Source organism: Erinaceus europaeus, chromosome 12 (genome assembly GCF_950295315.1).
Source record: "Erinaceus europaeus chromosome 12, mEriEur2.1, whole genome shotgun sequence".
Classification (NCBI taxonomy): domain Eukaryota; kingdom Metazoa; phylum Chordata; class Mammalia; order Eulipotyphla; family Erinaceidae; genus Erinaceus; species Erinaceus europaeus.
The window spans coordinates 26,793,238-26,820,322 of record NC_080173.1 but is presented as its reverse complement, the minus strand read 5'-3'; the positions used below and the strand labels follow the sequence as shown (position 1 = coordinate 26,820,322).

At 39.6% G+C, this 27,085-nt stretch overlaps 1 protein-coding gene across 13 annotated transcripts in view; it reads right to left on the bottom strand.

Annotated features, from left to right (window-relative positions):
• Nucleotides 1-27,085, bottom strand: part of CADPS (calcium dependent secretion activator) — a 571,423-nt gene that overhangs the window by 449,293 nt on the left and 95,045 nt on the right. For all 13 annotated transcript variants that reach the window (XM_060202988.1, XM_060202982.1, XM_060202989.1 and 10 more), the window contains exon 2: nucleotides 18,314-18,427. In XM_060202988.1, coding sequence (XP_060058971.1) covers nucleotides 18,314-18,427 — 114 coding nt within the window. The remainder of the gene's footprint in view (nucleotides 1-18,313; nucleotides 18,428-27,085) is intronic.

The following is a 27,085-nucleotide window of genomic DNA, read 5'->3' as shown; positions in this document are numbered from 1 at the left end:
AGCTGTGTCTTGGTCACACTTCAAAAGATGTATAAATATCATTTCAAAGGTAGAACAAATGTCTATTTCCCTGTTATATTTCAGGAAATGTCCTCATTTGCCAAAAGGTGGGATGTAGTGGGATCTCATTGAGCCCTACTTCATCACAGAGACTCCCCCAGGAAGAATAGACATAAGTGGGTGGTCTACATTTATTTTCTACATTCATTTTTCTTCTTCTTCTTTTTTTTTAAACTAAGAGACTAACTATGTTGTACAATTTTTTATTGGGGGAATTTATGGTTTACAGTAAGTACAGTTGTTGATACATGTGTAAAATTTCTCAATTTTCTCCAAAACACTCAAACCCAGACTAAATCCTACCACAACATCATACACCAGGACCTGAGCACAACTCCTATCCCAATTCCTTTACTTTTGTGCAATACACCAAGCCCAGTCCAAGTTCTACTTTGTGTTTCCTTTTTCTGTTTTTTATTTCTCAACTTCTGTCTATATATATATATATATATATATATATATATATATATATATATCACAAGTTTCTTAGCCACTTATCTGTTGTTGGACACTTGAGTTCCAGGTTTTAGCTATTACAAATAGTGTTGATATGAATATATGTACACATAGATCTTTTGGATGGTGTGTTTATATCCCCAGAAAAGGAATTGCAAGGTCATGGGGTAGATCCATTTCTAAACTTCTGAGAGTTCTCCAGACAGCTCACCACAGGGAATGGACCAATTTATATTCCCACCAGCAGTGCAGCCCAATGAACTAATTTAGGAAGAAGGAAAGTTGAAAATTTGGTTCACACTCTAAGGGTCATGACCTTGCTCTCCTGTGCCTGGGAATTGTAACTCAGTTGAACCTTTGGAATTCATTTAGGAAAAAAAAATCAATTATACAAAAATGTTTCAGAGGATTTCTCAGACCTTATGGCCTTCATGAGCTAAAGAATTCACCTGAAGTCTACGGCCATACCACCCTGAACACGCCCGATCTCGTCTGATCTCGGAAGAATTCACCTGAAAATCTGTAATGCTTAATGTCCACTGTTACTCGGAACCAACATATTATGTTTCAATTATTAATCTAGGTCTAAAAGGAAATAATTTGAGTCAAATAGGGGAAGTTTCTGGAGAAGACACATAGCAATATACCATGTCCCAGGTCATTCTTATCAGTAATTTGGCAGTGTGACTTTGAGTTAGTCACCTCCCCTTTCTAACTTCTCTAGTTTCTTATCTCTACACTGACAAGGGTGAACTATAGAATTCACCTAGGAGGTTGGGGCAGTGCTAACAAGCACAGGGCTTTTTGTCTTCATGATTTTTTTTCACCCTTTCTTGATGTACTCTCTACATGGAAATCACTGTGCCAGATGCCAGAGGTATAGTGGTTAGCTGAGCCCAGACTCAGGGATCCTGTCTCTATGAAAATACTCATTACCATATGGGGAAAAATACCCTCAGGAGAAAGCACAGGGTTCCAGGTACCTATAGTCAGGAATCTATCAAAAAATATAGTCAAGAGAGAAATATAAAAAAAGACCAACTGGGATCGCAACAAGACAGGATGAGAACGACTTCAGGAACCCACCAAATCACTGGTGAGTGCAAACACATGTGGCTTGTGGACAGAGAGGAGCTTAGAGAGAGATTAAGTGGCTGGTAATAGTCCAGAAATTTACCATTTGAGACACAATCTCCAGTCTGCCTCACAACCAAAAAGATGGCTGAAGGGTGGAGAGGACTTCTCTAAGACTCACCAAATGCGACTGTGAGTCTCCATTGCTACTGCCCTCAGAATCTGGAGAAGTGAAGGGTGGGAGTAGGAGGCCCAGTGCTGATACCAGGGGACAGAGAACTAACCAGGAAACTCAGGAGAAGATATATACCTCAGTGGCCTAGCAGTGGGGCTGTGAGAGTGTCTTTACATAACCACTGTACTATCTCTGCCCCACCCTGATTTATCTCTTGGTCAGGAGTCAGTGATTAAGCTAAAAAGCCTACATAAAGGCACTCAGGCTCCAATAGACTAAAGGGAAGAAAAAGAAAAAAAGAGGATTTTAACAGCCACTGTGCTCCAACTGAGGGATTAAAATAACATTGAAATAACTGTTAATTTCCACAAATGCAAACCCTTTAATTACCTTACTTAGACACAAGTCAATCCAGGCAAGAGTGATTAGTAATTTGAAAAGTACTGAGAGAGGGACCTCGTAACATACTACAAAAAATGGCTAAACCAACAAGAAGTACTGAAGAAATGAACCAGGACAAGAGTCCAGCTAAAAGCCCTCCAAAGGGTGAAGCACAAAATAATGAGGTCAACATCCAAACACTAGTTAATGAAATAATCACAGGAGTGAGTAAAGAGTTTGAAAGAATTGTCATCAGAAATGCAGAAACAACAAAGGAGACCCTGGAAGAAAACACTAATCATCTCAAGGTTATTAGAGAGCTGAAGCTGAAATAGCTGAGCTAAGAACACAACTAGCTGAACAAGCTAAAACAGTATCAGAACAGGGTAACAAAATAGAAGAACCCCAGATAACAGTAGAGGGGAGAGAGACTAGAATCAATGAGGCTGAAGACAGAATTAGAAAGATCAAGGACAAATTAGAGACAACTAAAAATGAAGTAAGAGATCCCAAAAAGAGACTGAGATACTGAAAACAACAACAGAGACCTATGGGATGACTTCAGAAGAAATAATACACACATTATTGGGTTATCAGAGGAAGAAAGAGAGGGAGGTGAAGAAAGCATTCTTCAGGCCATAAGAGCTGACATTTCTAATCTAGACAACATCAAAGACATAAAGGCTCAAGAATCCCAGAGAGTCCCAAACAGAATTAACCCGGATTTAAAGACATCAAGACACATCATATTTAGAATGGAAAGTAATAAGGATAAAGAAAGGATCCTAAGGCTGCAAGAGAAAAACAAAGAGTCACCTACAGAGGAAAACCCGTAAGATTAGCAGCAGACTTCTACACACAAACACTACAGGCCAGAAGAGAATGGCAAGATATCTATTGAGTGCTCAATGAGAAAGGCTTCTAATCAAGACTACTATATCTTGCTAGACAGTTATTCAGACCAGATGGAGGCATAAAACCCTTCTCAGACAATCAACAGTTGAAAGATTCAACTATCACCAAGACCCTGAAAGAAGTTCTGAAAGGTCTCCTATAAACTGTCAGACCACCATAAATAGGCTATATATTAGAAAACTCTAAAAATCTACAGTAATGGCATTAAAATATCTTTAATCTTTGGTATCAATAACTGTCAATGGCCTGAATTCACCTCTTAAAAGGCACAGAGCAGGAAGATGTATCAGAAAACACAACCCAACAATATGCCGTCTACAGGAAACCCACCTAACTCAACAAGAAAAACACAGACTCAAAGTGAAAGGATGGAAAACTATCATACAAGCCAATGGCCCACAAAAAAGGGCAGGGACAGCTATTCTCATATCTGACATGATAGACATTAAAATAAATAAAATTAAAAAAAGATAGGGATGGACACTACTTAATGCTCAGAGGATCAGTCAATCAAGAGGACTTAACAATTATTAACATCTATGCACCCAATGAGAAGCCATCTAAATACATCAAATGTCTACTGAAAGAGCTAGAGCAATATATTCTTCTTCTTCTAGCGTTTGCCCTTCTTCCGTAGCCAGTCAACAGCGTCAGATTGAGCCTGATGTAAAGTTTCGAGACCTCCTTTGAATCTGGAGAGGTGGCAGTCATTGACTATGTGGGTCATAGTCTGTCTGTAGCCACAGGGGCAATTTGGGTCGTCTCTGGCTCCCCAGCGATGGAACATAGCGGCGCACTGGCCATGGCCTGTTCGATAGCGATTGAGGAGGGCCCAATCATAACGTGCTAGGTCAAAGCCGGGTTGACGCTTGCAGGGGTCTGTGATGAGGTGTTTGTTCTTTACCTCAGCTGACTGCCAACTCTGTTTCCAAGAGACTGGAACAGAGAAGTTCAGTGTAGGCATAGGCATTGGGTGACGAGACGTCAAGCGTTGGACAGGGTGGGCAAAGATATCCGCGTATATTGGCAGGTCCGGTCGAGCGTAGACGTGGGAAGTGAACTTAGATGATGCCGCATCCCGACGAATATCTGGCGGGGCGATGTTGCTAAGAACTGGCAGCCATGGAACCGGGGTGGAACAGATGGTTCCAGAAATTATTCTCATGGAGGAATATAATTTGGAATCGACCAAGTGGACATGGGGGCTACGGAACCATACTGGGGCACAGTATTCTGCAGTGGAATAGCATAATGCCAGAGATGATGATCGCAGTGTGGAAGCACTTGTGCCCCATGAGGAGCTGGCCAGTCTTACAATGATGTTATTCCTCGCTCCCACCTTTGCTGCAGTTTTTATGAGATGTTTGTGATATATATATTAACAGCAACACAGTCATTGTAGGGGACTTCAGCACCCGACTCTCTCAACTTGACAGATAATCCAGGCAGACAATCAATAAAGACATGAGGGAGCTAAATGAGGAGATAGATAAACTAGAACTCTTAGACATTTTCAGAGTCATTCATCCCAAGAAACTGGAATACACATTTTACTCAAGTCCACGTGGGTCATTCTCAAGCATAGACCATATGCTAGGCCACAAAGACAGCATCAGCAAATTCAAGAGCATTGAAATCATCCCAAGCATCTTCTCAGACCACAGTGGAATTAAACTAACACTTAACAATCAACAAAAGATGAGTAAGAGTCCCAAAATGTGGAAGCTCAACAGACACTACTTAACAACTACTGGGCCAAAAAGGAAATAAAGGAATAAATCAAAATGTTTCAAGAGGTCAATGAAAATGAAGACACAAGGTATCAAAATATTTGGGAGACAGCTAAGGCAGTACTGAGAGGGAAGTTCATAACCATACCAGCACACATTAGGAAACAAGAAAAAGCACAAATAAACAGCCTGATTGCACATCTTAAAGACATAGAAGATGAACAAAGAAGCCCTAAAGTAACCAGAAAGACAGAAATAACTAAAGTTAGGGCATAAATAAATAAAATTGAAAATAAGAAAACCATATAAAAGATCAATGCAAGTAAATGTTGGTTCTTTGAAAGAGTGAACAAAATTGACAAACTTTTAGCCAGATTCACAAAGCAAAGGAGGAGAAGACCCAAATAAATCAGATCATAAGTGAAAGAGGACATATCACAATAGACACTGCAGAAATTCAACATATCATATGTGGCTTCTATGAACAACTACATGTCACCAAGCTAGAGAACCTGGAAGAAATGGATGATTTCCTAGATAGCTACAAACTTCCAAAATTAAATAAAGAGGAACTATATAACATGAACAGGCCCATGAAAGCTAATGAAATTGAAACAGTTATCAAAAACCTTCCCCCCCAAAGAAGTCCTGGACCAGATGGTTTTACAAATGAATCATACAAAACCTTCAAAGAAGAACTAATACCTCTACTTTTAAAAGTCTTCCAGAAGACTGAAGACACTGGGATACTCCCTTCCAGTTTCTATGAAACCAACATCACTCTGATACCAATATCAGACAGGGAGACAACCAAAAAGAAAACTATAGACCAATATCTCTGATAACACAGATGATAAAATATTGAACAAAATTCTAGCCAACCAGATATAGCAGTATATTAAAAAGATAGTTCATCATGACCAAGTGGGATTTATCCCACGGATGCAAGGTCGGTTTAACATACGTAAATCAATCAACGTGATCTTCCACATCAATAAAAGCAAGACAAAAAACCACATGGTCATATCAATAGATGTAGAGAAAGCCTTTGACAAAATAAAACATCTCTTCATGAACAAAACACTACAAAAAATGGGAATAGATAGAAAATTTCTGAACACAGTGGAGTCTATATATAGCAAACCTACCACCAACATCATACTCAATGGTGAAAAACAGAAAGCATTTCCCCTCAGATCAGGTATTACACAGGGCTGCCCATTATCACCATTACTATTAAACATAGTGCTGGAAGATCTTTCCATAGCAATCAGGCAGGAGCAAGGAAATAAAAGCATACAGATTGGAAGAGAAGAAGTCAAACTCTCCCTATTTGCAGATGACATGCTAGTATACATAGAAAACCCTAAGGAATCCAGCAAGAAGCTTTTAGAAATCATCAAGCAGTACAGTAAGGTGTCAGGCTACAAAATTAACATTCAAAAGTCAGTGGCATTCCTCTATGCAAACACTAAGTTAGAAGAAATTGAAATCCAGAAATTAATTCCTTTTAACATCATCAAAATGAATATACTACCCAGAGCCATATACAAATTTAATGCTCTCCCCATCAAGATCCCAACCACATTTTTCAGGGGAATAGAACAAATACTACAAAGGTTTATCTGGAACAAGAAAAGACCTAGAATTGCCAAAACAATCTTGAGAAGAAAGAATAGAACTGGAGGCATCACACTCCCAGATATCAAATTGTATTATAGGGCTATTGTCATCAAAACTGCTTGGTACTGGAACATGAATAGACACATTGACCAGTGGAATAGAACTGAGAGCCTGAAAGTAAGCCCCCATACCTATGGACATCTAATCTTTGACAAAGGTGTACAGACTATTAAATGGGGAAAGCAGAGTCTCTTCAACAAATGGTGTTGGAAAAAATGGGTTGAGACATGCAGAACAATGAAACTGAACCACTATATTTCACCAAATACAAAAGTAAATTCCAAGTGGATCAAGGACTTGGATGTTAAACCACAAACTGTCAGATCCTTAGAGGAAAATATTGGCAGAACTCTTTTCCGCATAAATTTTAAAGACATCTTCAATGAAACGAATCCAATTACAAAGAAGACTAAGACAAGCATAAATCTATGAGACTACATCAAAGTAAAAAGCTTCTGCACAGCAAAAGATACCACTACCCATACCAAGAGACCCCCTCACAGACTGGGAGAAGATCTTTTTTTTTTAATCTTTTTTTAAAATATTTATTTTATTTATTTATTCCCTTTGTTGCCCTTGTTGTTTTATTGTTGTAGTTATTATTGTTGTTGTCACTGTTGGATAGGACAGAGAGAAATGGAGAGAGGAGGGGAAGACAGAGAGGAGGAGAGAAAGACAGATACCTGCAGACCTGCTTCACTGCCTGTGAAGCGACTCCCCTGCAGGTGGGGAGCCGGGGCTCGAACCGGGATCCTTATGCCGGTCCTTGTGCTTTGTGCCACCTGCGCTTAACCCACTGTGCTACAGCCCGACTCCCTGGGAGAAGATCTTTACGTGCCATACAACAGACAAGTGGCTAGTAACAAAAATATATAAAGAGCTTACCAAACTCAACAACAAGAAAACAAATAACCCCATCCAAAAATGGTGAAAAAACATGGATAGAATATTCACCACAAAAGAGATCCAAAAGGCTGAGAAACACATGAAAGAATGCTCCAAGTCTTTGATTGTCAGAGAAATGCAAATCAAGACAACAATGAGATACCTCTTCACTCCTGTGAGAATGTCATACATCAGAAAGGTAACAGCAGCAAATGTTGGAGAGGTTGTGGGGTCAAAGGAACCCTCCTGCACTGCTGGTGGGAATGCAAATTGGTCCAACCCCTGTGAAGAACAGTCTGGAGAACTCTCAGAAGGCTAGAAATGGACCTACCCTATGATACTGCAATTCCTCTTCTGGGGATACATCCTAAGGAACTCAACACACCCATCCCAAAAGGTCTGTGTACACATATGTTCTTAGCAGTACAATATGTAGTAGCCAAAACACTGAAGCACCTTAGGTGTCCAAGAGCAGATAAGTGGCTGAGCAAGTTGTTGTATATATACAACAATGGAATACTACTCAGTCATTAAAAACGGCGACTTCACAATTTTCAGCCGACTATGGATAGAGCTTGAGAAATTATGTTAAGTGAAATATGTCAGAAACAGAAGGATGAATATGGGATGATCTCACTCTCAGGCAGAAGTTGAAAAATAAGATCAGAAGAGAAAACACAAGTATAACTTGAACTGGAATTGGTGTATTGCACCAAAGTAAAAGACTCTGGGGTGGGTGGGGGGAGAGTACAGGTCCAAAAAGGATGACAGATGACCTAGTGGGGGCTGTATTGTTATATAGAAAACTGGGAAATGTTATGCTTGTGCAAACTATTTTATTTACTGTCGAATGTAAAACATTAGTTCCCAAATAAAGAAATTAAAAACAAAACCTCTCAACTTTTGGGGGGGAAATATATATAGTCAAGAAAGCCTTTAGTGCAAAGAGCTGGTTTGAGCCTCCAGCTCCTCACCTGCAAAGGAGACGCTTCACAAGTGTTAAGTAGGTCTGCAGGTCTGCCATATCTCTCTCTCTTTCTATCTCTCTACCTCTCTCTCCCTCCTCAGTTTTTCTCTGTCCTACTCCCCCCAAAAAAATCTTTAAAAAATGGCCACAGGAGCAGTGGATTTGTAATGCAGGTACTGTGCTGCAGCAATAACCCTGGAAACAAAGAAAAGCTTTTGTGAAGCGCACATGGTGCAAAGCACAAGGACTGGGGTAAGGATCCAGGTTTGAACCTCTGTCTCCCCACCTGTAGGGGATTTGCTTCACAAGTGGTGAAGCATGTCTGCAGGTGTTTATCTGTCTCTCCCCTTCTCTGTCTCCCCTCCTCCCTCCATTTCTCTATGTCTTATCTAACAACAATGACAGCAACAACAACAGTAATAACCACAATAATGATAAAAAAAAAAAGGGCAACAAAAGATGAAAAAATGGCCTCTAGGATCAGTGGATTTGTGGTGCAGGCACTGAGCCCCAGCAATAACCCTGGAGGTAAAAAGAAAAGAAAAGAAAAGCTTTTGTGGGGGATACTTATTTGGTGTATAAGTGTGTGAAAGGTACAGAGATAGATGAAGAGAGAGTAGGCACATATTTCAGAAAGGATAACGTGTAAAGATCCTGAATACCTGAGAAAATAAATTGGTGTAGCTTCAGTGTGATCAGAACATAATCGATGTGAGACAAGCAGGAAGGGAAATATAGTTAAAGGCATGGGAGGTCACTTTAAGGATTTAAGTCTTGTCAACACTCATGCCCAGCAGAGAAGCAATTAAAGGAGCCAGACCTCCCACCTTCTGCACCCCATAGAGACTTTTGGTCCATACTTCCAGAGGGATAAAGAATAGGGAACCTTCTAATGAAGGAGATGGGATATGGCACTCTGGTGGTTGGAATTGTATGAACTGTACCCTTCTTATCCCACAATCTTGTCTATCATTATTAAATCACTAATAAAAAAAAGAAGAAGTTATAACAACAAGGGCAACAAAATGGCCTCCAGGAGCAGTGGATTCGTAGTGCAGGCACTGAGCCCCAGTGATAACCCTGGAGGCAAAACAAAACAAACAAACAAAAAGAAGCTGAAAAATAAGAAGACACAAAGCAGAATTTGGACTATTGAAAAAGTAAGACTGTGGTCTTGAGGGGAGGGTTCAGGTCCTGGAAAATGATGGCAGAGAGGACCTAGAGGGAGTTGAATTGTTATGTGGAAAACTGAGAAATGCTACACATGTACAAACCACTGTATTTTACTGTTGACTGCAAGCCATTAATCCCCAATAAAGAAAAAAAACAGCATATAGGTCTTTATTTTAAAGACACTGAGAAATCACTGAAGGCTTTAAGTTGGGACATGCTTCATATAGTCCTTTCTCTTGCACATAGTAGTTACTTAGCAAATATTTATTGAATCCTACTAGCTGACCTTTGACAAGTCACAGCGGCTATCAGTCTCACTCTCTGGAGTCAGACAACCCTTTTTGACAAGGATTAAATTGTGATAGCTTTGAAAAGTGGAAAGTTCTGTCTGTCCAGAGGTAAGATATGACTCCTAAACCCTGAAATGGTGACAGATGAGTAGATTGTCTTGAGTGTGGAGGAAGGAGGCTGAAGACTAAAGAGTAAAGCTGAATATCTGAAGACAGTCATGGGGCAAAAAGCAGCAGAAGAAAATTAGCATTTCAGACACATTATCTGTCTTGACTTCTTAGTGTGTTGGGATTTAAGAGGAGCTGATCCAATCTTGCCCTGCAGTGAATACAACCCCTGAATATCATGTGCTATGTTTTTAAAACAACTGTGGCAACTCATTTATACCAGGGAACTCTAGAGGGAGTTTTGTTTGTTTGTTTTCTGTTTTGTTTTTTCGCTGGCTGTAACAAAAAAACTTCAACCCTGGGCACAGTTCTGAGTGGCACATATATAAATCCTCTCTACTCCTCTGCCAACTTCCAGACAGGTCATAATGGGAGATGGAAGATAAACAAATAAATACAGAATGGCGAAGGGTATTCAATTCAGCGACTTGACCTCATCCATCAATCCTTTTCTCTATTACCAGAGCCAAACAACATCAAGGTTGTTTCAGAAACACACAAACATATCAGCACTTAATGACTATACATGGAGTGGGTGAAGCTGGCCCAGCTCTCACTCCCTAGCTGACAGACTAAGAAACAAAGACAAATCTTTGCTGCTCTGCAAAAACATCTCATTGCAACACAAATGAAAAGACCTAGATGCTAAAGTAAATAAGATTGTTCTAAAGCCCTTATAACAACCTAGCTACTACTAATGAATAATGAGAGACTAGGTTCTAATGTGAAGCAGCCTGGGGCCAAGTCCTGGGTCTATTAATTGCTATTTTATCACCTGAGCAAGTCACTCTATATTTCTGGGCTTTAGCTCTTCATCTTTCAAATAGGAACCACAACAACCCAACTTAGGAGGATTTGGTGAGGGCTCAAGGAGGCAACGAATGTTAATTTGTTAGTGTGGTCTCTGCTACCAAATAAGAATGTAATAAAACTTAAATGTTTTTAATAGAATATCAACAAACTACAAAATAATATAACTCTTCTATTAGCATCAAAAGATGTCCAGGAGGGGGTTGGGTGGTGCCGCAGTGGGTTAAGCGCATGTGGTGCAAAGCGCAAGGACCGGCGTAAGGATCCCGGTTCGAGCCCCCGGCTCCCCACCTGCAGAGGAATCGCTTCACAGGCGGTGAAGCAGGTCTGCAGGTGTCTATCTTTCTCTCCCCCTCTCTTTCTTCCCCTCCTCTCTCCATTTCTCTCTGTCCTATCCAACAACGAATAGCGTCAACAATGGCAATAGTAATAACCACAACAAGGGCAACAAAAGGGGGAAAAATGCCCTCCAGGAGCGGTGGATTCATGGTGCAGGCACCGAGCCTAGCAATAACCCTGGAGGAAAAAGAAAAAAAAAAAAGAAGAAAAAAAAAAGATGTCCAGGACATACTATTAAAGCAGATACTTTCAATGACCAGTTTGGTGTCAGAACATAAGAGCATGACCCTGGAACAACAACATCAAAACAAATAAAAAATAACTTGGCTCCTACCATGTTATAGATTTCCCATATTAACATGGAAATCAGATTTCTAAATTTTGTGGTAAAGATACATCAAGTATATCTTTAAAAGATTTATACCACAACTTAGCAATGGCTGTCTAAAATTATGAGATTACTGATATTTTTCTAATCATTCTCATTGAAAATATTGCATATTTTTATAATGAGAATGACTTATTTTTGGAATCATTTGAAACATTTTCTCGAATTCTCTCTGTCCTATCCAATAAAACAGGGGGAAAAAAGGCTTCCAGGAGCAATGGATTCATAGTGCTAACACTGAACCCCAGCAATAACCTTGGAGGCAAAAAAAAAAAAAAGCAGAAGTTCAGTAATAAAGAAGTGGAGTAGAGGGATGGGATGGGATAGCTCACTAGCTCACTGGGTAGGACATCTGCTACACCATGAACATGGCCCAGGTTTGTAATCCTGCAATTACAGAGGAGGTGCCAATTACACTGGAGGCAGCTCTGGTGCTATGGTGTTTGGTGTTTCTCTCTTATCCCCTTTCTCTCTCTGTCTCTTTCTCTGAAAGATAAAGCAGCCCAGACATGGTGAAGTTGTTCATGCATGAGGCCCCGGGTAAGGCTCATAAAAATTAACATAAAAATGTAATAGCAATGATAAAGACTAAATAAAATAAGTAAACTAGGATAGAGAACACCTGTACTTTTTGCCTGACAACCACCTTCCCCTTCTGAAGGGTTTTTTTTTGTTTGTTTGTTTTTTGTTTTTTTAACCTGAGAACATCTCTGCCATTGCAGTTTCAGTGGAACCATCATTCATGGAGCCTTGTTTTTCCTTGGCCAACCAGCAGGATGGAACTTAAGTTTAGTTAACCAGATCTCCCCATTAGAAAATCATATTCCAAGTGGATATCACAAGAATGGAGTTGCCATAAATTAATATCAATTATGGGAATCCATTAAATCTTACAACTTGACTTCCTGAAGATAAGATACCCTGTTTCCATCTTCTCTGCATCTCAGTTATTTCCTCTTTCACAGTCCCTCCAGTTCTCCCTCTCCTCATCAGAAAGACAGAGGAAGAGGAGAGTCCCCACAACATATGATGCCAGAGCTTGAGCTGTAGCTATATACATGGAAAAGTATGTGTCCTTCATGCTGAAATATCTCTTCATCTCACCCCATCTTTTAAAAAAAGAGAGAGGCAGACTGGGAATATGGTTCAACCAGTCAACGCCCATGTTCAGCGGGGAAGCAATTACAGAAGCCAGACCTTCCACCTTCTGCATCCCACAATGACCTTGGGTCCATACTCTCAGAGGGATAAAGAATAGGAAAGCTATCAGGGGAGGAGATGGGATTTGGAGTTCTAGTGCTGGGAATTATGTGGAGTTGTACCTCTCTTATCCTATGGTTTTGTCAGTGTTTCTTTTTTTTATAAATAAAAAACAAACAACAACAACAACAAATAAAAAACCTCAATGCTCTCGAAAAAAAAGAAACATTTTTACACTTGATAAACTGGGAATATGAAGTTGTCATGTGATGGGCAAGAGAGAAGGCAGTGGGTGAGGGTGGGAGTAGAATGACAGAGAAAGAATAGAATTTTAAAAGGAGGTCATTTGTTGGTTTAGCCTACCAGGCATATATTTCCTCCTTTTTGGAGAAAAACACCCTAATCTCTTAATTGGAAACCACTGTACTTTCGCCAGAAGTGGATCAAGGACTGTTGAGCCTGCATTCAGGTTCCAGAAGTAGGAAATGATATAGATTCATCCCCTAGTCTATTCATCACCCCCATGTACTGTGATCAGTTGAAGAAAGGACATATTGCACATGTCAGTGCACCCACATCATCTTTGCATATTCTAGGATTTCCAATAAGAAATATTTATCCTTGGGGCTGCCATTTTAGGGGGATGTCACTTTGAGTTGCTGAAGTTCTACACATGAAGAGAATATGCCCAACAATGAAGTCAACACAGGGAATAACAAAAGAGGAATGGGAAGAAAGACACCCATCCTGTTGCCATCTCTGGCATCCCTGGCTCCATCTATAGTGGAAGCTAGGACTAATCCTGGACTTTTACATTGCTCAAACAAATAATTCTCATATTTGGCTTAAGCCAGCTTGAATTAGGTGTCTCCTGAAATCCAAATAGGCCTCATCAACACAGATGCTGACAGGGGAGCAACTGAAGCAAGGTCTAGGGTGGGTGAAGAGACAATAGCTTGTCTGCCACCCAACCATGAAAGGAAAGGGAGGAGTGATCAGTTTTGGAGCTTTTCCAAAAAGTGTTAATCCTGATCACTCAATTCAGAGATTTGGCTTCCTGGGAAATGTAAATCTCAGGACACTCTAAAGCTTCACTAATAAGTAAGGTAAATAATTAATATCCTACATGATTTACTATTTCTCCAATGTTAACATTAAATATTCAGTAATTTCTCAATGACTGTTTTCTCAGCAGACCAAGGAAGCTCTTCCAAATAAAGTAGCCACTACAGGGAAAAAAAAAAAAAAGCAAGATCACTATAGATATAATGGTAATTTTCCTGAGACTCATTAGCAACATAATGACTATTAATTTTAAATTTATAGATAGAATTGGCATTTCTTTTAATCTATGGCATTAGTAAATTGAGACTAGTAATTAAAATTTACAACCTACAAATTGATAAACTGGTGAATGACTCTAAACATGGAATTATTGATAAAGGTCTGCCTGGTATAAATTAGGTTTTAGAACTTGAAGAAAATACAAACAGGATGTTGGTGGTAGGAGTAATCTGGCAATTTATCTTCTGGGGATATATCCTAAGGAATCAAACATACCATCCAAAAAGATCTCTGTATACCTATACTCACAGCATCACAATTTCTAACAACCAAAATCTGGAAGCAACGTAGGTATCCAACAATAGATGAGTGGCTAGGAGACTGGGTCAAAATATTTTGCTACTTGAGGAACACTGGTTGTGAAATGAGTGCAGCTCAAAATGTTCCTAGCTATGACCATGGATTGCAAGCTCAGACCTACAGGGATGCAGAGATTACAAAGGTTCCTGTGCTTAATGTTGGCCCCAGATCAGATTTTTGGGTCCTACAGTTAATGGTACTTGTCTACTTTTACCATATTTGGGAGCTACTCTCTTCTTTGATCCAGCTTTCTAGTCTTATTTCCAACTCTGACACCATCTCCCCAGACAGTACATTTAGCCTACCTGCATGTTAGCTGCCAGGCTCAGGCAAAATTTAGTATGGTCATGGGTCTCATGGAATATACCCAAAATAGACTTCCTAGCTTTTTCCAAAACTGAGACCTCAAATCTCATCTGCTCTATTCTTACCTTTAGGTTCCTAATTGTTAAATAATTTGTTCTATTTTCTATCTTAATGTTTTTCAGCCACCAAGTTGCAGATGCTACCATGATACCAACCAGATTTCTCGGGGCAGAAGACCTCAACAATGTACACTGAAACCCCACCTCTCCAGAGCCCTGGCCCACTAGGGAAAGACAGAAACAGGCTGGGAGTATGGATTAACATGCCAATGCCCATGTCCAGCAGAGAAGCAATTACAGAAGCCAGACCTTCCACCTTCTGCACTCTAAAATGATCCTGGGTCCATACTCCCAGGGGGATAACAAATAGGAAAACTTTCAATGTAGGGGGACAGGATGCAGAACCCTGGTGGTGGGAATTGTGTAGAATTGTACCTCTCTTATCCTACCTGTTGATCGTTATTATATCAATAAAGAAAGAAAGTTGTGGTATATATACACAGTGGAATACTACACAGCTATTAAGAAGGATGAATTCACCTTCTTCACCTCATTGTGGAGCTTGAAGGAATCATGTTAAGTGAGATAAAACGGGAAGAGAAGAATGAACAAGGGATGATCCCACACATAAACAGTAGTTGAAAAATAAAAACAGAAGGATGAACACTAAGCATAACTTGGACTGAGTTTGGCGTATTGCACCAAAGAAAAAGACTCTGTGGGGGTCAGAGTGGGGAGCTTTCAGGTCCTGGTGCTTGATGGTGAAGGAGGACCTAGGTGGAGGACTAGCTTGTTTTGCAGAAAACTGAGAAATTACACACAACTGTATTTACTATTGACTATAGTCCATTAATTCCCCCAATAAAAAATTTAAAAGGGGGAGGGTGATGGAAATTAATTTCATTCCCAGACAATTTCTAAATAGAACCTTTTGTTGAACATATTCAGGTTTTTCTTTGCCATATCATCGTCATTCCAAGTATTTTCACTCAGTCTTAAGGTCAAATGAAAAATTGTAAGTTAAACACTTTAAGGCAATAGTAAATACTACTTGTAACATTAAAAAAGCTTAAATTTGACAAACAGAGAAATGAGCTTAGCTTCTAAAACAGATCCAAACTGAAGTTTCATTGAGGATATGGTGTATAAGATGAGTTTGTGGCTGAACCCAGCAAACAGTAGGGTTAGAAATGTTGTTTACTATTAAACACTGATTAAGGAAGTGAGGCAGTCAAACATAGTTTCAGAGATCTTATTACACTATTGTTCCACTATCTCCACGAGAGGATAGTCAAGTTCTTTTTCTTTTCTTTTTTTTTTTTTTTGCCTCCAGGCACTGCTCCTGGAGGCCATTTTTTCCCATTTTGTTGCCCTTGTTGTAGTTTTTATTATTGTTGTTGTTATAGTTGTTGTTGTTGGATAGGACAGAGAAATTGAAAGAGAAGAGGAAGACAGAGAGGAGAAGAGAAAGACAAACACACAGACCTGCTTCATCACTTGTGACTGACCCTTGGCAGGTGGGGAGCTGGGGGCTCAAACCTGGATCCTTGTGCAGGTCCTTGCACTTTGCGCATGTGCCCTTTAGCCCTCTGTGCTAACTGCCCAGCCCTTGAGAGTCAAGTTCTTTAAGCAAGTAGAGAAGAAGGGTTTTTGTTTGTTTGCTTGTTTTGCCAGAACAGGATTTCGTCAACAAGATGTCAAATCAACTAACACTCACAAAGTATCTGTTATGAAATGGAGCACAGTGGCAGAGAAATATGGGTTCAGAGCGCCAGCAAAGCAGATCAGCTATGCTTGTGTTTTGACATAGTTTGCTACATAATAATTTTTAAAAAAGGGAAAAAAAATCAGTGAAGCAAATTCATGGTGGGAAAATATCAGAATTTGTTGGATTTCTTTATACTAATTTTAAAGTTCACTGTTGTTACTTTGAATCACATATGGCAGGATGTCGTAATTTTTTCTGTACTTGAAGTTGATTTCTATCAGGCCTTCACAATGGGTAATGCATTTGGGATATGGAGTTCAAAATACAGAGACTATTAATCTGGCTTACATTAAAATAAAGTAAAATGTAATTAAAGAAATAAGCAATAATTCTAAAAAAACATTTTAAAATATACATATCAGATAATCTTTGGGAATAGGAAGATAAAGCATGCCCATTTCATTAATGATATAAAAACAATAGGTATAGAGCACACTACAGATTATAGAAAAATAATCATGAAACTGAAAAAAGGGAGTGAAGTTCTAAATTCACTTCACTGATCATTAGACTTCTGGTGTCCAGAGGTGAAAACTTGTGATATACACAAAGGATGTATTACATCATGAATAGATTTTATACTGAGAAAAGTAGTATAAATGACTGATGTTCTAACAGAAGAAAAACCAGTCTTACTCTAAAAGAGCAAGAAAGCTAGTGAACCCAACATCTTTAGGAAGTAAAAATATTCTTCAAGAAAAAAAAAAGTGTAAATGTTGGAATCATCCTCTGACTCAGTTTAAGTCTTCACCTGTGGCATTTTTTTTCTTTTTCTACGTTTGTGGCATTTTAACAGCTGTGTGACCCTGCACAATTGACCTAAGCTCTCCAAGTCTCAGTCATTTCATCAATAAAATTGGAATAATAACAGGATCTAACTCATAAGACTGTTGCAAAGATCAAACAGGAAATTATGTATCAAGTACTCAGCACATCAACTTAAAAAAAAGTATTTATTTATTTATTTATTTATTCTCTTTTGTTGTTCTTTGTTTTTTTATTGTTGTAGTTATTATTGTTGTTACTGATGTGTCGTTGTTGGATAGGACAGAGAGAAATGGAGAGAGGGGAAGACGGGGGGGGAGAGAAAGATAGACACCTGCAGACCTGCTTCACCACTTGTGAAGTGACCCCCTGCAGGTGGGGAGCCAGGCGCTCAAACTGGGATCCTTATGCTGGCTTGTGCTTTGTGCCATCTGTGCTTAACCAGCTGTGCTACTGTCCGACTCCCCATCAACTTTTTTTTAAAGCACTTTGTAATTAGTTTATATGTCAGCTGGCAAACGGTAACATATTTTGTTGGTCTGCTTCTAAATTCTGCTTCTAAGACCCTTTCTGTTTCACTGGTTTAATCCCCCCTGCTTAACACTGTATTCTGTTTATATAACCACTGTTAACTAAGCACCGCCCTGCCTCCAGGGCATTGGTTTAATCCTCACTGTTTTGCATGCTTTTTCCTTCTCCCCACCCCTATCCTACGTACATCCTCTTCGGACCTGACACTTCCGCCTCAGGATATATAAGGACAGAATTGTGATTAGAGATAGCTTAGACTGCACTGCGTTCCACATGAATAAAGACTGAACTGCGTACTACTCAGCCACGAGTCCCTGGTCATCTCTCTTTCCCGCCCGCGAAGCTAGCCCGGCAATATTTTACAGCAATTCTTTGAAACAAAATGGTATCATTCCTTAACATTGTAGTCAATCACCAACTTCTTTGTGTCAGTAGAATGTGGTACTATAAAATACGGTCTATAGAGCACCAAGTCTGTGATTCCTACACATACCTTGGGATCCCTGAATTTTATACTCCAGCAGTCAAGTGTATGGTGACTCTTACCTCATAGTAGCTCTGCACAGCATTCATGAAGGCTTCGTCAGCCACGATCTGGGTTTCCCCATTGAGGAAAGCCTGAAATCGATCCTTGACTGTCTGAAGCTGCTGTTTGCTGATCTGTAAGAAACAGAGAAAAAGGGAACAGTGAGAGCTTGTTCTTAGACAGGGATTGTGGTTTCTTTACATAGAAGATTCTAAGATACATTTTTGTTTGTTTTTATATGCCCCAAACTGTCTTATAAGTCATTTAGGAGCTGATCATTAAATTTGTAGGAATTTGTGAGCTAGCCACCAAAAACAGACATTCATATAAAGAATGTAAATTGCACACTAATAAATTACATCACACAGGTAACATACAATACAAAAATTCCTGATTATTTTACTGCATTTACCATAGTGATCTTGAGGTTACTAACATCTGTTGTTATATGCATAGAGCAAAGAACATAGAGTAAAGTGCTATTACACATCTCTACCCAACTCTACATCCAGAGACATCTCATTGGAACTAGACATCAGACAAGGCAGTGTATTTATTCTCATGGAAATTGGCAGATGCTACAAATGAGTTTGTTGTTTTTGAAATGATTGTTTAACACACCATTGCACAGGTCCCTCAGGTGGTAATAAATATCTTGCTTTATCAAAGCTATCTTAATAAAATCATTGTGATACAGGCATGAAAAATAGACACATAGACAAGGGGAACAGAATTGAGAATCCAGAAATAAGTATTTTTGTATAGTTAACTAATTCTTGAAAATGGAAATAAGAATACTCTGTACATTCACATCCATTGCAACATTATTTACAATAACCAAGACAAAGCCAATCTAAGTGTCCACATGGATGAATGACTAAAGATAATGTATACAAGGCAGAGATGGATCTTGAGAGCATTAAGCTATGTGACATAAGTCAGAGAAAAATGAATTCCTTATATATTCATTTGTAGAATACTAAAAATTCAAACTCAGGGACCATGAGACAGCACAACAGCAGAGCACACACCTTGCTGTGAGGCCCTCTGTTTGAGCCCTAGCACCTTATGGAAGCATCATGGATGGTACCAGGGGAAATCACTTGTCAGATGATGCTTAGATATAAGATACATGCTCATGGTGAAGTTTAGATGATTTGGACAGTAGGTTATGTGTAAATTTTTGCCTTATTTATTTCATGGTTATTTTTTACTTAGGAAAACACTCCTTTCTCTATTTTCCTTTTTCATGTCTTTATCTGGCCATGTTCTATAGTCCCTTAGTTTCAGCATGAACAGATTTATGAAGTCCTCCCCAAATCCTAATAGGTTTTTATGCTATGTGATTTGACAACATACCAGTTATTCAAACTATGTGTTAGTTATGATTAAATTTGCTAGATGATCTGTTTTTCTTACTGTTTTGTTCACTGACATTTCCCCAGGGCCAGCTTTGCACATGGCAGACACTCATAAATGCCTATTAAAAGAATGAGTGAAATGTACAAAAGATCCATTATTTTGAATATTACTATGACATTCTAAATTATGTAAAAAAGAAAACAATCTAAAAATTCTCAACCAATATTTATTAAAAGTTACATGTCATTTCTGATAGTGGTAGACTGAAAACTGCTATTCTAGTAGAAATAATAAGAACACTCCAAACCATTGCATTACCTTAGAAAAGCAGCTTGCAGTCTTTCAGCTTGCTGGAATTAATAGCCTTTTGGGGCAGTCCAGGAGGTGATACAGTAGATAAAGTACTGAAACCTCAAGCATGAGGTCCTGAGTTTGATCCCCACCCTGGCACTGAATGTGCTAGCGATGCTCTAGTTCTTTCTTATTCTCCTTATCTTTCAAACAAACAAACAAACAAGCAAACAAATTTTTAAAACCTTGGTAGAATAGGGATGTAAGGCTGGGTTTTTGGAATAAGTTAATGTTATCTCAGGGACCATGCTTAAACTGTGCACCAGTTTAAGCGCACATGGTGTGAAGCTTAAGGACCAGTGTTAAGGATCCTGGTTTGAGCCCCCAGCTCCCCACCTGCAGCAGGGTCACTTCACAATAGGTGAAGCAGGTTTGCAGGTGTTTATCTTTCTCTCCCCCTCTGTCTTCCCCTCCTCTCTCAATTTCTCTCTGTCCTATCCAACAACACAGCAATGGCAACAATAACAACAATGGCAACAAGGGCAACAAAATGGGAAAAAATGGCCTCCAGGAGCAGTGGATTCATAATGCAGGCATGGCGCCCCAGTGATAACCCAGGAGGCAAGGGGAAAAATAAGTTAATGTTACCTCAGTCTCATTTTATTTTTCACTTGGAAAATAATACTAGTTCTTATTACTTACTTTTTTGGGTAACTTTTTAAAAGCTATTTTTAAGACATTTAAGCTATTAAATGTCATTATTAGTTTGTTTTTGTTGTTGTTGTTGCTGTTTTTTCATCTTTTTTTTAAAATTTTTATTTATAAAAAGGAAACACTGACAAAAAACATTCCCACACAATTCCCACCACCAGAACTCCATATCCCATCCCCTCCCCTGATAGCTTTCCTATTCCTTAACCCTCTGGGAGTATGGACCCAGGGTCATTATGGGATACAGAAGGTAGAAGGCCTGGCTTCTGTAATTGCTTCCCTGCTGAACAGGTCAGACGATAATTCTCATCCAGTAGAGCATTGCAACTTTCCATGATTGAGGCCCTGGGGTTAAATTCCCTACCACATGAAAACTCCATAGACGGTGGAGAGCTGCTGTGGTGTTTATCCTCTCTGCCTCTCCTTTTCACTCTTTCTCTCTCCAAAGTAAAGAATGAGAAAATAAACCTGGGAGAGGCCACCTACTGGTGGTACCTAGCATGCATGAAGTCCTGGGTTCATTCACCAGTGACACATTTTATAAAAAATAAATTTAAAACATAAAAAAATATTAAAATTATGAGTTTAAAAATAAATTTAAATGGGGCTGTGTGGTAGTGCACCTGGTTAAGCACACATAACCATATGCAAGGACCCATATTCAAGCCCTTGCTCCCCACCTTCTGGGGGACACTTCATGAGCAGCAAAGCAGGGGAGTTATCTTCTTCTCCTCTCAATTTATCTCTATCCTATCAAATAAAACAAAAAAGGGGGAGGGGGAAAAAGGCTACCAGGAACAATAGATATGTAGTGCTGGCACTGAGCCTTAGCAATAAACCTGGGTTAGCAAAATAAAATAAAGTAAAATAAAAACTAATAAGGAGTAAAGTAAATGGGGGGTGGTGGTTGGTGGTGCTCTCAGTTGAGTGCATATGTTACAATATACAAGAACCCAGGTTTAGGTCCCAGGTCCCCACCTGCAGGGAGAAAGCTTCACAAGTGGTGAAGCAATGTTGCAGGTGTCCCTCTGCCTCTCTCCCTCTCCCTCTCCGCCTTCCTCTCAATTTCTGGTTGCCTCTATCTGATACTTAATGAAAGATGACAAAAATATTTTAAATAAGAATAAAAGTAAAATAATCAACTGTTGTAGTCAATGCACTGCTATTAGAATAATAAAACTGAAAGCTATAGGCAATGAAAACATGCCTTCGATTGACTCATTTAGGAAACAAAACAGTCTTGAGAATGAGTGATGTGCTAACTGGGTAGATGTGATAGCTGGGATACTTTAGATAATGTTTGAAACTTTGAGAAGAGTGGGGAGGTCTGGGAGAAATAGCACAGAAGTTTACATAATAGACCTTCATACCTGAGACACAAAAGATACCAAGTTTAATTTTCAGCACTACCATAAGCTAGAGTAAAGTGTATTCTGGTTTTTGAAACATAAAAAGTAGAAAAGTGGGGAGCAGTGAAGTTGGAGGTAAGGTAGAATAAGTCAAATATAACACAAGAAGTTATAAAACAACTTTGTAAGTAGCTTTCAAATTCAACACAAACTAACTTTTAACTGCTTTAGATCACTGCTTATTGTTACTACATCTGTAATTTAAAATTTTCTAAGTCACATTTTTAAAAGGTAAGAAGAAAACGATGTAATAAATATCAGTATGCATAACTGAAATAATTATGTCCTATATAGTACCATTTGAAGATGTCATCATTATAGAAGCTAACAATGAGTTACTTTACATCGTCAAAAAAATTACTATAGAGACTGAGCAAAAGTGGGTCAGAGCACTTCTCAGGCTTTCATATGGTGGTGCTGGGGATTGAACCTGCAGCCTCTGGAATATAAAGCATGGAACTAGATGCTCTAATAGCCTGACCCATCTCTCTGGTGCTATTTTAAATTTTAACACTGTATTTTTTATTTTTTGAAAATACTGTCTTTTCTCAGCTCAGAGTACTATTAGACACTCAGAGTGTCTAATAGTAGCAAGGCACTAAAAGCTACTTTGTCGGACAGTGGAGGTCTAAAGCACAGAACAGACTCACTTGTAAGTCATCTATACTTTGCTGATCTAACTAGGGTACTTGTTTCAGTGCAGTTATTCAGAAAAATCACCTCTCTCTCTCTCCTTTCTTTCCTTTCTGTGCCTGCACTACGAATTGAATCCACTGCTCTTGGAGGCCATCTTTTCCCCACTGTTGTTGTTGTTGCTGCTGCTGTTGTATAGAACAGAAAGAAATCGAGAGAGGAGGGGAACACAGAGAGGAGGAGAGGAAGATAAACACCTGTAGATCTGCTTCACCACTTGTGAAGTGACCCCCCTGCAGATGGGGAGGGGGGTGTGGCACTAGATGCACTTAACCCCGTGCACTTAACCTGGTGCACTACTGCCCAGCCCCCCCATAGTTATTTCTTTTATACTTTAAACAATTTAAAATGGTGACTGGGTAGTGGTGCACCGGGTTGAGCAGACATGTTACAATGTGCAAGAATTGGGGTCCAAGCCCCTGGTCCCCACCCACAGGGGGAAAGTTTCACAAGTGGTGAAGCACAACTGCAAGTGTCTCTCTGTCTCTCCTCTCTATCTTCCACTTCCTCTACATTTCTGGCTATCTCTATCCAATAAATAAATATAATTAAATTTTTAAAAAGTATTTTAAATGAAGTTATAGGCAACAGTAGGTTTTTCTCACAAATATGACACCATAACATGAATTTCTGTGAAGCAGGCCAGCCTAACTGACCTAAGCTACAAATCTTTACAATGTAGAAGTGTTCTAAATGCCTCACATAATGTCTTGCATGGAAATCCTTCCAAGCCAGCTTGACTGCAACCCTGTGTCAATTTTTTTGGGTGGGGCTGGGTGAGGTGATATGGAAGGAAAAGGGGGACACATAACCCCACTCTTGCTTTTTGTCTTAGTGCTTAAGTAATTGAAACAAAATTAGGTGCACACCATCTGAATGATGAAGACTGATTATCAGACTGTGCTGAATGCATTATCATGCTAACCTTTTGTTAAATAAGCTCAGTGATCATTTATTTAAGAAATATTAACAGAGTGCCCATTGCTTTCTGGAGCATGTACAGGCCCAAGAGTTCAATAGTCAACAGAATAAATTCAACCTCTTATCTCACAGACCAGGGCTCCACACTAGGGAATCAAAAGAAATATGAAATTGTCCTCAGGGACCTTGTCCTCCAGATAGAGAGGAAAAAAGAACACACACAGAAAGTACACAAGTAATTCTTAGGACTTCAGAGGAAAGGGACTAGAGGATATAACCTTTCAAAAAGAGAAGACCTTCAGAAACATTGATTTCAGTCAAGTTCAGAGAAAACATCACAGAGATACACAAAACATTTCCCTGGACACCTTGAGGGCACAGATTCTAGTGTCAGAGCTCCATTTATGTCTGGGTTTTGATGTCTCCCAGTCCACCACTCACAACATTTTTCAGCTCTAATGTCACAAGCATGGTGTTTGCTTAATTCTCCTCACTAGTTGTGTCTCACTGGGCAAACTCTAACCTCTAACCTCTACAACTCAGCTTTCTCCATCTGTACAATGGCACCATTAGGAAGGAGCCTCATGGGATTATTGTGAGGATTAACTGGGGTAAGTAAAATACTCACTGGAGTGGTCCGGGAGGTGGTACAGTGGATAAAGCACTTGACTCTCAAGCATGAGGTCCTGAGTTCAAGCCCTGGCAGCACATGTACCAGAGTGATGTCTGGTTCTTTCTCTCTGTCCTCCTATCTTTCTCATCAATAAATAAATAAAATCTTTAAAAAAGAATTACTCACCAGAGAGACTGGCACAGCATGGAGGCTCAGTAAACATTAGCAAATAGTGGCTAATCTTCACCTTTAATTCTGCATACATTTCTTCTTTTAGATAGCATGCCCATATGCATCTTTAAAATATAGTCCATGTGTTCCTTAAAATTGTCCCAGATGAACTTTGCCACATGCTTAGTATTTTAGTCACATTCTGAAGGGGCCATGCTTAGTTATTAAACATCAGAGGCAGAAGCAGAGGCAGAAAAAAGAAGTGAGCAAGCAGCCAGGAGGACAAAGGCCTGTGGGTTCACATACTGATATTCCCATCTTGTAAGATGGTTGACCTGAGCTAAGCTCTGCTCTCTAAACCTTTCTTTTTGTAAAATGTGGAGATTGCAAGACCTACTTCCCAGGGTTTCCAGAAAGACTAAAAGGAAATGGAATGATGTTTTAAGATCCTAGTGCATTGCCTGGCATAAAAGAAGAGCTCTGCAGCCCAGGAGGTGGCATAGTGTCAAGAACATTGAAGAGCAAAAGGCCCCAGATTTGATCCCTGGTTTTACACAGGCACATGTGCCAGAATAATTTTCTGGTTCTCTCTCTCTCTCTCTCTCACCATCATAAATAAATAAATGTCTTATATTTTTAAGAGCTAAATGATAAGGGTCATACCACCAAATAAATGGCCTCAAGACCGCATAGAATGTAATCTTTGCCAGTTGTTTTGCCTCCTTCCACTATGAACTCACTCTGCTCCAATCACACATCTTTTCTCCTTTTCAAGTGGGCCTCACCTTATATTCCCTTTGAACTTCTTGCTGACTGTCCTCCCAGCCCCCCTAAGATGTTCTTCCTATTTCCTTTCCTGTTGCTACCTTTTCCACATAGGTCTATCCAGCAACCCCCAGTAAGGTCTTCCCTGAACAGTTTAGCTAACACTGTGCTTCTCATGCATTTTTTTTTTCTTCAAGATCACTGCTCAGCTCTGGCTTATGGTTGTGTAGGGATTGAACCTAAGACTTTGGAGCCTCAGGCACCTCATGCAGATTTCTATCACACTTTCCCGGACCTTGTGCATGTTCTTCTCAGTCATTCTCACAATATTTTCTTTGCCTAAGACAGACTCACTACACTGGATTATAACATGCATGTAGAAAAATGTATGTCATGAGAGAAAAGCTTGGGAAATTTTCACAAAGTGAGTAATCCCATAGAACCAAGACAGAGAAGAGTTTAGAGGGAAAAGGGAACTAGGAAAGGAGACAGAGAGACATCTGCAAACCTGCTTCACCACTTGCGAAACTTTCCCCCGTGCAAGTGGGGACCAGGGGCTTGAGCCTAGGTCCTTGTGCACTATACTGTGTATAGTTAACCAGATGCACCACCACCCGGCCCCTAAAGCCAATTCTCTAGTCAAGGTTACAAAAAAAATCCCTGGACCCCAGAAGTTTCTACATATATTCAAAATTGCTTCTCTGTCTAAAGGTGACTAGTAGCCACATTTCCATCATATAGATTACTTTCGCTTCTGGATACAGTCTGAGGTGAAGCATGTTGAGATGGCAATCGTTGCTTTGGTTAGGTTGTGATCGGCGGATGCAATATTATTTGGTTTGAATTGGGAGATGCATACGGGAAAGTGGGCCCTATCCAAGGGTGCCAGGACTGAGGGAAGTAGGGGCTCTATAGTGAAGATGTGAGGTTCCTGCTGTCTTAGGGTTCAAAAAGACAGTCAATAGTTAATATTATTATCACATTATTTGTTAATTGGGTTAACTTTGAAAAGTCCCTTTGTTATGGTTTGCTGTACAGTACCCAGTATCTTGTATATAGCTGTACTATTGGAAGCTTCTAATCTACTTGGTCTAGGCTTTTGAGAGAGTCCACATATCAAATACGTAGCCTATATATTAAAAAGATTCAGTTTGTCTTTTGAGAAACTTTGAGACATACAATTGATTTCCCCCTCTCATATTAATTAACTACTGATTTATATGTCTACATTTTGCTAGGAGTGTACATAAACACCATTCCCACCACCAAAGGACTGTGACCCATCCCTCCCGCCCACTCCCACCCCCCACTGGCCCAGGAAGCTACATGTCTACCCCTCACCACTGGGTTTTTACTTTGGTGCCCTACTTACAATTTGATCAGGTCCTGCTTTTAGTTTCCCTTTCAGATCTTCTAAGTCAGCTTCTGTTGATGAGTGGGATCATCCCATACTCATCTTTATCTTTCTGACTTTGTTCACTTAACATAATTCCTTCTAGCTCTGTCCAAGATGGGTCAGAGAAGGTGGGTTCATTGTTCTTGATAGCTGCATAGTATTCCATTGTGTATATATACCACAGCTTTCTCAGCCACTCATCTGTTGTTGGGCACCTGGGTTGCTTCCAGGTTTTAGCTATTATGAATTGTGCTGCTATGAACATAGGAGTACACACCTCTTTTTGGTTGGGTGTTATGGAGTCCTTGGGGTATAACCCCAGGAGAGGAATTATTGGGTCATATGGAAGGTCCATGTCTAGCCTTCTGAGAGTTTTCCAGACTGCTCTCCACAGAGGCTGTACCAATTTACATTCCCACCAGCAATGTAAAAGGGTTCCTCTGTCCCCAAATCCTCTCCA